The sequence below is a fragment of the Barbus barbus genome (genome assembly GCF_936440315.1).
Source record: "Barbus barbus genome assembly, chromosome: 46".
Taxonomy (NCBI): Eukaryota; Metazoa; Chordata; class Actinopteri; order Cypriniformes; family Cyprinidae; genus Barbus; species Barbus barbus.
In genome coordinates this window covers 19,033,645-19,046,872 of record NC_136724.1, presented here as the reverse complement: position 1 = coordinate 19,046,872, position 13,228 = coordinate 19,033,645, and the positions used below count along the sequence as shown (strand labels likewise).

Here is a 13,228-nt window from a genome sequence, read left to right as displayed (position 1 = left end):
CTCAGGAACGGAGGAATTTCAAACGTGTTTCAAGTCTCTGAGGGCTTAGTAGTGCGTTTCGACTTCTATCCGAGGTGCGGGATTGCTGACGGTTTCTAGGTCACCCAACACAAACACCAGGTCTCAGTTCAGATTTTAAATGGATTCTGGAGCACCGGCTATGAAAGAAAACTGTCTGGAAGCAACTATGCGTGCAAGGAATTCTTATTAGATCACAAAAGCTTTGAATGATATGACTCAGCTGTATTATCACCCTGATGTCTCCTATCACAGTGCACTAACAAAAGAAACCTCAATAACCCTTAAAATCTACACATCAGCTTTAAGCTCAGAGGAAGACCAGATGCAACCATGAAGATTGAACTGCAAAGGACTTGAAAACATGCAGACCGAGATGCCAAAGATCTGGGTATGCTTTAATTAGCTACATGTAATTGGTTTGTTCAGTTAAAATGAACATGATTGGGTTTTAATCGTTGCTGTACTCCAGAGCTTTGGCAGCTTGAGCTCCTCACACAGGTGCGCATACGTTTATTGCCTTGTGCTCTGCAGGTGTCTGAAGCGGCTGCTTTTGCCTGTGATCCAGCTAAAGAAACTCAGGAGACGGTCTTTCAGAGAGCGGGACGACAAGTCCTCATCATCCATTCTCAGTTCTGTCACCTGAGGGACAGGAGCGCAAGGATACACATCTTGTTGATACAAGCGCTCAAACTGACACAATTAGGACCCTTGAGAGCTGATTCAACACTCTGCACACAGGACATGTACCATGCGGCAGTTCTTTTGACAGCATGGTTCCAAGTGTGCGTTTGTCTACTGTGTTCTGTACCTGTGAAGCAATGTACTTCTCCAGTGGACTCTCAACCCTGGGCGAGCTGACCATCGGATTGTTGCTTAGGTGGTCCTGTGGGGGATCCTCGAGCAGCAGTTGTTTGCCTTTGAAGTTATGGACCACACATACCACCTGAAAACATGAAAAATATAACTATATAAAAGGAATAGATCACCCAAAATGGGTAACCAAACAACCATTGACTTCCATAGTATGTGTTTTTCAACCAACATTCAAAACATCTTCTTTAGTGTTTAACAGAAGAAACAAACTCATACAGGTTTGGAACAATCTGAGGGTGAATGAATTATGACAGAATTTTCATTTTTGGGTACTATCCCTTTAAGGGTAAAACAGGATTATTTTGATCTTCATTTAAATAAAAGTTTGATGAATGCTGACAACATGCTGAGTTCACTCCTCAATCCATTCAAAAACAGTGTGAACATCAGTATGAAAATCTCAGTCAAGGCATTTTACATTACAAACATGCATAACTAAGCACGCATAAGTTGATGCAAAAATGTAAATAATATGAATGTGTAAACTTTGAAATGGCAGGAAGTAATGTGTAACACCTGCAGAAGAGAAAAGTACTGCATGAATGCCAGTGTGCAATGAATTCATTTCTAAAATATTATTTAAAAAACAACAAGCAAAAACACAAATTGTAAAGTGAAAGTAAGGGTGAATATAAGGATTTGTGCAGCTGTTGATTGTGTTGCAGTTCTGGAATACAAAGTCAACACAATACAGCTGCACTGTCAATGGAGCGGATAATATTAAAGTGCACAAACTTAATACAAAGCTACCGTGTAGTGCACAGTCAAGGACAATCGTGTGTCACAGTAGGAAGAGACGAGGGAAATAACAGTAATTTTGTTAGCAGCCATGTGTGAGAGTCCTCGACCCATAAAAAGGAACATAGCTACTACCCATAGCAGTTCCCGCTCAGCTAGATAGATAGAATGAGATAGATAGATAGATAGAATGAGATAGACAGACAGATAGATAGACATAAATTATTGTTTTGCTTGCACAGCTTGCTGTATATAATTCTCCATTCCAAATATGTATTTGTATTTTGCTGAGCGTCCGCTTTTTCTGACTTCTGTGCAAAATCTGTTGATGATATTAATAAAAAGCTCCAACACAGCAGTCAAGGGCCAAAGTAGGTCACATATTCTGTTGGTAGTTTATATTCTGTCGTCATATATGCAGCTTGTGGATCTCCAGCTAAACAGAGCATGTTTGAATCACTAACCCATCGTGGTCCAAATGAGGCCGATATCTTATAGCGGGCTCCTTTACGCAACGAGAAAGCTTAACACATGCAATTTCGATAATTGGAGCGTGTCAACTAATCACATGATTCTTTGTGTGCTTCCTCCAACAAAACGGCAGCTAAATGCTTTCATAAATCACAATCTTAGTCGCCGGAGAGGATTCGTAATGGCCTCGCAGCAGGGCTAAACACTTGTCATATGCTAGCAATATGAACAATAGAACAAAAAAAATATAACTACAATTTTAAATTTGTCCAAGAAAATCTGCAAGGATAGATGATGGAACTATTGAACGATAGAACAATAGATAGAATGATAGAACGAAAGTTAGACAAATAGAACAATAGACAGATAGATAGAATGTCAGAACGATAGAATGATAGAACGATAGATACATAGATAGATAGATATAGACAGAACAATAGATATTAGACAGTCAAAGAAAGAAAGAAAGAAAGAAAGAAAGAAAGAAAGAAAGAAAAAGAATCTGTTGCATTTCCTGCAAAAATCTGAGTAGTGGTTCAGAATGACAGAATTTTTTTTTTTTTTTTTTTTTAGTGAGCCATCTCTTTAGGGTTAGATGTTTTGACAAAGCAATTGTTAGTTGCCTTAGCAAGTACCACTAATACGGTGATAAAGCAAGTTTATTCAAAGTTGGAAGTTGACATTAGAGAGCAATCTTGGAGCTGTTCTACTTAATACAATAATCCGCCAATACAAGAACTGCACTGCCACAGTGTTTGTTCAGCACCAACACGACCTACTCTCAGACAAATTAATAGCTGAAGTCAATCAAATAATCATTAAAGAGCTCAGTCTGACAGTTCTTTACTAGAGAAATCTCTGTGAGACCACTCAGAGGAGTTATGAAATGTTTTTAAACTATTTAATTCACTCTCTGATCACTAATGAAATCACAAGGGGAAAATATCTCGACAAAGAGTCTTTTGTCACAAAATCTTCAGTTGAAATGACACCAAAACGTTGCCACTGGGATATCACAGCTCTCTAAAAAGCTCCTTTGTGGCTGTGTGGTATGATGGACAAGAAACAGTCTCCATGGCTCCGGAGATTGTGGGCGTCTTGGCCCCGATGTGGCCTACATCAATGTTTTTATCTATTCTTCTGGGACCATTATCTTTCATCCTAAAATCATGCCTTATCTGTACACTGGGCTAGAGGCTGTCAAAAAAAAAAAAAAAACACATTCGAATGCTTATTCATATGCAGTGGACTCTCTCATAAGCAGTGCTTGCTAAGGCAAACATCACTATTACTATTGCTCATAGCTTATTCAAATCCCTGGCCCTAAGTACTGCAAGACTAGAAAACATCTTGCAACATCTGAAAAGGAACTTGTTCTAAGCATTTGTGTTCACTAAAGGTCCAATAGTTTGGGATCAGCAATATTTTTAAATGTTTTTAGATCTCTTATGCTCACCAAGGATGCATTGATTTGATATTAAAAAAACATTTCACAATTTAACTGTACTCTGTTTTTTTTTAAGGTGATATATTTTAAAATATAATTTATTTATTTACATTTTAATAAATATTTTGTAATAAATATTTTTCTATTTTAATAATGTAATTTATTCTTGAATTTTCAGCATCATTACTCCACTTAGAAATCATTCTAATATGCTTATTTGCTGCTCAAGAAACATCTTTGTTGAAAACAGCTAAATATTTGTATTTTTTCAGATTTTCAGATTCTTTAATTACAAATTTTAATGAATATAATTAAAAAATATAATTTATTGTTACATTATAAATGTCTTTACTGTCACTTTTGATTAATTTCATGCATTCATGCTAAAAAAAAAGTATTACATATTTACTGACCGCAAACTTTGGAATGGTATTTTGATAAATTCAATAATTTTCTAACATCCAACAAAGAACGTTTTAGCAAAAAAAGGCTCATAAGCAAAAAACCTTTCAACGAATTGAAAAGACGTCTGGGAATCAGTTTTTTCTTACTTTAGTCTGCAACTTCAGGTATTCCAATTTGGCAAGCCGAACTAATTAGCAGCTAGCATGAAAGAAAACCCTATTCCAGTGTTATGTTATTGCACGTGCCAAGAATTGGTCTTTCCAGAGGTTTCTGCATGCTCAGGATGGTGGAGAGAGCTTGGGATTTGGAACATCACACGCTGAATTTACAGCATGCGAGGTTGAATTTCATGGATTTTCTTACATTGCAATGTTTTAATCTTAATCCAAATTGGTTGAATCGACAGGCCAAAGTCCAAAATGTATACTTGCAGTTCAGCAAATCAAGAGTCATTGTGCTTGATTGTAAATCTCTAAAACTCAGACACAGCTGTGGTCTCCACAAATTCATTAGCTTCTGCTCTCAGCTCCTGTGCCCTGAGAGGAAGCCTGTATCATGATGTGTCCAGATGTAGGTGGTGGAATGAGGGTGAAATCCATCTTCCTGCATTTGGCAGCTCTTCTACGCAACACAATTGGCTTTATAAGAGGCCTGGAGCAGAGGGTCTGCAACAGGCTGGATGCTGGTCCTCTAGAATGTCAGTATGTGAACGCTTCCTCTACTTAGATTCCCACCAGCCAACATGATCCTTTCTTTATCCTGTTATCCTTGCCAAATGAGCAATATGTCATTTGCTCTGGACTTCCACCATTCAACTCCATCTTTGTCACTTACCGTTAGTTTACAAAAAATAAAAATTTTGTCATTTAAATCACCCTCATAATTTGCTTGTTACAAAACTACTGTACGACTTTACAAGACTTACATATGAATGATTCTTACATTTTTACCAATGAGTTTCTATGCCTTTTCTATCTATGATTACTGAATAAAAAAAAGAGACTATCCATAAAACGCCATTTCTAGCAGATTTCTTTTTTTTTATGATATATTAGCTATATACCAGTGCTGTTATCGTTAACAAACACTTTTGTTAAATTGAAATAAAGCTGAAAAAAATGAAATATTTTATTAAAAACATTAGAAATGTTGACTTGGCAACTAACTGAAATAAATAAGTGTAGGTTGAAATACTAAATTTACAAACTAAGACTTAAAATAAGATTATTTTTAAGATTTCAAAATAAATTACCGCTAAATAAACTGGACAAAAGGACATAAAATTACTGAAATTTAAACTAAAATGAATACGAAAACTGAAAATATAATAATTAAAATATTAATAATAAATACTGTAATAGTATATAAATAATAATACATAAAACTGCAATGGGAATTTGAATACTTTTGAATTGTGAATATGAATGGGAATATACTTCAGAGATATTTTACTCTTAAGAATTTCTAGGGGTGCCAATAATTGTGTCCAATGTGTATTTGACAAAAACCTTTCATAATGATATCCCCCCCCCCCCCATTTTAAATCCGTATTATCCAATGAAAGGCTAGATTTTTGTGAATTTTTTAAATAAAATAAAAAGATCAAAAGGATTAACAATGCAGATTAATTTACACAGCCGCCTTTGATCATATTTACCAAGGGTGCCAATATTTTTGGCCATATATATTGCAATCAGATAGATAGATAGATAGATAGAGAGAATTTTAATTTAATTCGGCCCTGCATTTATGGTGCTTTTTTAAGCTTTAGATCTCCTTACTCATCCCTATTCATGCTGTATGGAAAAGGATTGATCAGGACATTCTGCAAAACATCTAATTTTTGTGCTACACAGATGAAAGAAATTCATATACATCTGAAATGACATGAGAGTGTGTAAATGATGATAGAACTATCATTTGTGGCTTTGAAAGAAGCCTAAAAGATATATACAACATGAACCTGAAGATAAACTTACTAGGAAGGTGGCGATGGCCACACCGATGATAAAGCCGGCGATGACGTCAGACCAGTGATTACGATACTCTGCCACCCTGTTAATACCCGTAAGGAAAGCCAGGCATATCAGGCCCAAAGACATGACTGGTTTAGCCAGACGAGTTCCTTTGGCTTTCACTGTAAATGTGATGTACATCTGAAATCACAGAGAAAGAAACAAAATATATTCAAATAACGATTTTGATTTGCAATCATTTGTGGTTCTGTACTCCTACCCCTCAATGTGTTTTTTACTAGTTGGATAGACATCTAGTTATTAAAATAACATGTAAATATCCTCCAAAATGCATAGCAATCCAACCACACAAACCTCACAATTTGAGATGCAGGTAAGATGTCATTGTGAATGCATCAGGTTATTCTGGCCAAAACTTAAAAACTTCCTCCTCTCAAACCAAACTATCAACATCCAGACACTCAGGAACTGACGGAAGTGATGGATGGAATCGAACACCAATTGCCATATAGGGCAAAAAGAGCATAAACAGAGTGACAGAAAGCACTTTAACAGCCTACTGTTGTTATGGTTACATCCTCAGGCGAATGTCTCTTGCGAGCATCTATCTGTGACACTGTGAAAATATGAGCTCTGACTAACTTACAATCTACATTTATTTGAAACATTCATAATGTCATATGTAGAATTAAAACTGCTTTGTTAATATACAAGGCCTCCTTAAGTATTCAGACATATCAGTTGGAAAAAAAAAAACAACGCAAGGAGAATGGATGCAAAACGTACTCTTAACTAACAGACTCTAAAAAATATTAATTTTTTTTATTGGTTTTGACCTCTATCATCCATAGAACATTTCCATTACACAAAAGGTGGAAAGGTTCTTTAGGAAACCAAAACTGGCTCATTTATGGCATTTTCTGCAGAAACCCCCTTGAAAATGTCTATTTTGAAGTGTACAGAGTCCATTAGCAAATGTCCACATTTGCAGGTTGAGAATGCAGATTATATGGTGTGAATTAAAGGCATAGTTCACTCAAAAGTTTTTCACTCAAGTTGTTCCAAACCTGCATGAGTTTATTTCTTCCATTGAACTCAAAAAGGTATTTTGAAGGTAAGCAAACAGTTACTGGTATCCATTGACTTCCATAGCATGTTTCCCCCAACTGTTTGGTATAGCATTCTTCAAAATATCATCTTCTGTGTTTAATAGAAGAAAGAAACTCATACAGGTTTGGAACAATGATGTTAATGATGAAAGAATTATCATTTTTGAAAACTTTCATCCTTTAATGGATATAGGCATGTCCCTGTGTGCATCTCAGGGAGGTTCATGGGCCGGTGAACAGCTATTCAACACTCACTTAGATCAGTCAGGTAAGACCAAACAAACAAGCCTATCCATCCAGAGAGAGATCTGTGTTGTGACTTTGTAAGTCACGTCATAGCAAGTGAATGAGAAAATGTGGACAAATGTGGGACAGTCCTGCCGACTCATTCTGGAGTATGCCTATGCATCAGCGCTGAAGGTCGTAGATAATCAGCCATCACTCCTGAGGAAACGCCACACAAAGACAGTAATTGTTACCTTGTGCGAGACGGAGACGCTACAGCGCTGTCTCGCTCTTTCAGAGTCTCTCTTGGTTTCAAAGGTCATTGTCACATTGTGACCTGATTTTATTCTGTCTCCAGGAGTTGGGGTGAGCAGGCGTATTTGATGTCCTCAAATTTCAATATGTATAACTTTTTTGGAGGATAAAACCAGACAGATGAGACAAATTAATGCAGACTCAAAAATCTCATACAAAACACAGTTATGCTCTTCCAATGGATGTGTATGTGGCAAGGCATTTTGGAGGTTTTAAAAACAGATATATGAAGTTCATATTTTCGTTACAGTATTTACAAGCAGTGAAGCCCTTTCTCATTACCTAATGCTCACTTTTAGCTCTCATTTAATCTTTAGAACACATAAGCCCGGTTTCACAGACAGGGCTTAGACTAAACCAGGATTAGGCCATAGTTCAATTAGGACATTTAAGTTCTTTTTATAAACATTCTTAGAAAAAAACATTACTGGTGTGCATCTTGAGACAAAACAAAGGCACTGACTGATCTTAAAATGTATCAGTGCAAGTTTATTTAAGTTGAAACTGCTCAGATTTGCATTTTAGTCTAGGACTAGGCTTAAGCCTCGTCTGTGAAACCGGGGGTAAGAATTTAATAACAATGTTAATTAAATCTAATCTAATTAATACAATTTTTATAGTGTATTTTAATGTTGTAATTCCTGAATTTACTTGTAGCATTTATTAATTATTTAGTGTTTTATGTTTAATCTATTTGGAAAATCAGCTTTGGGGCCAGTAAGTCTTTTTACAAATTTTGAAAAGAACTTTCTTATGCTGCATTTATTTGATAAAATACAGTAAAAAAAAAAAAAAAAACAGTAAATGTGTGAAATATTATTATAATTTAAAATCCATTTTCTATTTTAATATATTTTAAATTGTAATTTATTTCTGTGATAGCAAAGTTGAATTTTCAGTATCATTACTTCTTGTGTTTAGTCACAAGAACCTTCAAACATGATTCTAACATGCTGATTTGGTGCTCAATAAATATTTATTATTAATGTTGAAAATAGTTACAGTCTTTATGGTCAATTTTGATCAATTTAATGCATCCTTGCTGAATAAAATTATTTCTTGAAGAACTTTTAAACGGTACTTTAATTTAATATCAGTCTATCCCTATTTTTCTCAAAAAACAACAACAACCTGTTTTACTTAGAAGTATGTCAGACTACAAAAATAAAATGGGTTGTGCGAGTATTGCTGCACGCTGACTTTTCTCTGTCCTACATTTTGCATGTGCTATTCAGGAGTCAGTTGAGTCCTCAGTCATCTGCCTTCAGGGCTTCTGTCAAAAACCATGTAGTCTTTTTGAAAGCAACAAAACGTCATCTCACAGGTCAAGGGCAGAGCCTCTGGACTGCCTCAAAGCTGCAGAGAGTAAGTTGTCAAAATATCAATTTTACACACTGTTGCACAGCCGTAAAGACATTTTTATTGTATTTGTGACAGCTATCATGTTCAGGATTGAGAACATCACATTATTGTTCAAAGACTTTATCAAACTGTCTCAGTTTGCCTTGATAGTTTTTGGAGAAAGTCAATCTCCCACGGGAGTCTGACAAAGTCATGAAACTCTGGAAACGGACTGACTCACAATATCCTGCCAACTCTTCTGACTTCATTTGCCACCTCGTTCTTCAAACCTGAAAAAAAAAGTGTTAATGTGTGTTTGCAGCACTGTTCCAAAAACTACTGAGCTGCTCCCTACTTAGACTGCAGACTCCTAAGTAAAATGAATCATTATAAGAGACCAATTGGAAGTCTCTTTATTACTTAAAGAAAGGTCAAAATGTCAAAAATGGTTTGTTAAAATTGCAGCTAATTACCACAAATCAATACAGCAAAAATGGTAACAAATTTAACCTGTTCAACTCAAAGATATAAACACGAACAATATATAGAAGACATAAATATTGGGTAAAATAATCAATTTTAATTAGATATAACATACAAAACTGTTCAAAAGCTTTTTTTTTTTTTTTTTTTTTTTTTTTATAATTTCTCCAAGGATGCATTAAAATGAATCAAAAGTGACAGTAAAGAAATTACAACAGAATTTAAAAAAAAATATATAATTTCAAAATATCCTTTTTTTTTTACATATTTCAAATAAATTCGGTTCTTTTAAACTTTGTATTCATCAAAGACTCACAATAAAATGTTTCAGTTTCCACAAAAACATTAAGCAGCACTATTTTTTCTATCATTGATGAAAATAAGAAATGGTTCTTGAGCACCAAATCAGAATATAGCATGATTATATTAAAATAATAAACAGTTCTTTTAAATTGTAATAATATTTCACAATATTACTGTTTTAGTGGATATTTGATCAAATAAATGCAGTCTTGGCAAACATAAGCGACTTCTTTCAAATGTATAAAAAAATCTTACTTTTGAACAGTTGTGTATATATTTTCATCTTAAATATTTTAATTAATACTTTTCAGTACTAAATTAAAAATATTTATAATTAGGATTTCTCTCAATACATTCATTTTTCAAAAATGCACGGTCCATGAATTTAAAACTGCTTGAAGCTGTGCATATTCAGTGTGGAGCATTTAGTCCAGATTATCAACGTGTTTCAGAATCTAATTAATCATGATGTTAAAGACAAAGAATTAGCCAACTTTTGATTCTGCAGAACATGCAAACTAAAACTATCTGCATACTTCATGACCGACATACAAAGCATGATTGATCTGCTCATTTGATTGGAAAAGCACGTCCGTTCAAAGACACCTTGCAAGAAGTCAAAAATTCAAAGTTCTCTGACACGGCAGAGCACATCCTACAGACACTAATCAGACTCCTCTTGTGTTTACATTAATAATCAAACCTCCCGGGACCTCACCGTGATTCTTTCTGAGTTCTAGTCATCAGGGCGACTCGACTAACAGCCGGTATGAGATCCCTCCTGTGGAGTGAGATTTTGTGGGCCCGGTGCACATCTGGAGCGGCATCACTGATGAAAAAGAGGGCTAAACCGTGCCAGATGCTCATTACTTGATTTTTGGAATCTGTCCTTCATAGTCTGCTCGCCTTTATGGGACATCTCGTATCCAAACCGGGTCATTGTGGATAATTAGACCATGAAGTGAAAAATTAAGGGAGGCCAAAAAGTGGTGATTATAATGGGAATGAACAAGTAAAAGAGCTGAAAGGAAAGCTCACGTTATCTATTTTTTTGGGCTGGTTAGTGCTTGACTCGTAGCCAATTTCTAAAATGATCTGCAAGCTGTAACATTCAGTAAAGATAAATAATTAAGTCTTCATGGGTTTTTGCACAGACAAGCAGCAAAAATCAGATTGTTCCCCCCATATCTGACTCGGTTTATTTTGTTTTATGGAAACTCATCTCCAACATTGCAATTACCTTTTTTTATCTCACAAATCAGACTTTGTTTTTCGCAATTCTGAGAAAAAACTATTGCGAGATATAAACTCAGAATTCTAACATTTTTCTTGCAATTCTTAATTCACAACAATTTTTTCCTTTGACAACTTTTTTTCTCTATTTCTGAGCATCTCACAATTCTATTTTTTCCCCGCCCAGGAATAAAAAAAGTAAACAAGGTAATTTCAGCTTCTCAGAATTGCAAGAAAAAAGTCAGAATTGTGAGACAAATAATAACAATTACCTTTATTGACATTTTTATTCTGTGGCAGAATCAGGCTTCCATAGTTTGTAGATGAACCGCAAAAACAAGAGTACAATTTTTTTTTTAAATGTTTAAAGACATAAGAAATAAACGGTTTTAAAATCCGATTAAAATCTAATTTCAGACCTAAACTATTAAGCCCCGTTCAAACTAAGAATGATAAATATAAAGATAACTATAAAGACAAGGATATTAGCGTCCACACCAGCGGACGATATCGTCTGTTTATTCTAAGCGCACACTCATCTGCCGCTTTAAATTCTCCAGCTCATGATAGCAGGATGGATTCTGATTGGGTGTCAATGTTTGTATAGTTCATGAGCTGGAAAAAAAATTGTTCTGAAAGTGATTCCAACAATATTGTGTGCCTTTATCGTTATGGCTGTGGTGTGGACTCTGCTATTCTGTAATATTGATAACTATTTTTAGAACTATATCTTTATCTTATCTTTATATTTATCGTCCTGGGTGTGAACAGGCCTAAAACTGTATTAAAATCTGATCTGAAAGTGTTTCAGTCTGAATGGTGAAATCACTCACTAAATGATTTTTACAAAATTTTCTGATTTTTGAAAAATCAGTCAGATCAGATTTCATGTAGTTTTTTCGTAATTCATGATACACAAAGCACAGTAAAAAAAAAAAAAAGTAAAATCAGATTACTGTATGTGTGAACAAGCCTCTGTGTCTCATTGAAAACCAATTGAGCCACCAGTTGAAAACCAGCCGTATCCTGTATGAGAAAGGTCCACACACAAAATTGTCATTAAATCATTAAACCAATCCAACTCTCATTTCCTTTCTCATCGGCAATATTTCCTGCGGAAAGATTGCTGACAGGCAAAGCTACCCCCCCCCCCCCCCCCCCCCCCCAAAAAAGCCCCACTTTTTCTACTGCCTATTACTAGAAAAAAAGTCCTTTCCACAAACGACTGTTCACACTATAGTGCTTTGTGTCATATCTGTACTCGATCAGGCTATGGACAGAATCCAAATGAAGCTTCTGCGAATTTGCATTTGCATTTCAAATGCTGTGTTGTGTCTGCGTTGTGCCACCTTTCCTGGATGCACTCAAGATAAGCATGCTTCATGATGATCACTATAAGACGCAGAGATATACATATCAATGATCTGCACAAGCCATTCAAAATTCTAACCAAGTGGTGCTATAAGAGCAGAAATCACCTTCATATGACTGCTGTATTTAAACATCAGCTCAAAGTCAAAAGTAGACTAACGGTTGTCACTCTACATCACATTCATTAATGACGGTAAGTGTGAAGAGCAGCAGAGGACGTGCTTTGAAAATCCTTCTTGAAGAACTTCAAAACGAATGACTTTCCAAGGACGAGTAGATGATATTACAGGGTCCATGTTACACATTACAAACAAAAATAATTGTTTAAAGTTCTTATGAAGCTCATGGCATCTTAAAACACTTGTGGGTGGAACCTCAAGGAACAACACAAGACACAATGCAGCAGCTAAAGACATCCACCTGCATGTGTATAGCTTTAAAAAGGGATACATTTAAAGACAAGTAAGTTTTACCATGAAAACAGTCTCACAGCTAAAGTGCAGCATGTCAATTAATCCATCATGGCTAAAAATATCAAAACTAAATAAAGAAAAAAAATCTTGGTGTTTTAAAAAGGGACACATTTAAAAGACAACTTTTCCAAGAAGGTTTTACCATGGAAACGGACTACAAGCTAAAGCACGGCACAATAATTAAACCATCACTATATCAATATCAAAACTAAATAAGGAAAATAGAATTTAAACTCCTGACATGCCAGAGATTTTAACAATGAATTTGTATAATTTCTTTAGAAAAATTCTTATAAAAATGAATACATTTCATGACTGTGTTAATTTGGTGATTCTTCTGGTCAAAATAAGCATTGAACGTCTGAACAATATCAAGAGTTCTTGCTACATTACAGATGTACAGTAATCAACCGGGATGATTGCATACTGAATTGTGATTGGTCA

The 13,228-nt window shown here is 35.2% G+C and overlaps 1 protein-coding gene across 1 annotated transcript in view; it reads right to left on the bottom strand.

Annotated features, from left to right (window-relative positions):
- Window positions 1–531: 531 nt before the first annotated feature.
- LOC306864798 (phospholipid phosphatase-related protein type 5-like) overlaps window positions 532–13,228 on the bottom strand; it is a gene marked incomplete at both ends in the record, with an annotated part of 31,559 nt that continues 18,862 nt past the window's right edge. The window contains 3 exons of the mRNA XM_079409032.1: window positions 532–660; window positions 830–964; window positions 5,935–6,111. Of these exons, the coding sequence (XP_079265158.1) occupies window positions 532–660; window positions 830–964; window positions 5,935–6,111 (441 nt within the window). The remainder of the gene's footprint in view (window positions 661–829; window positions 965–5,934; window positions 6,112–13,228) is intronic.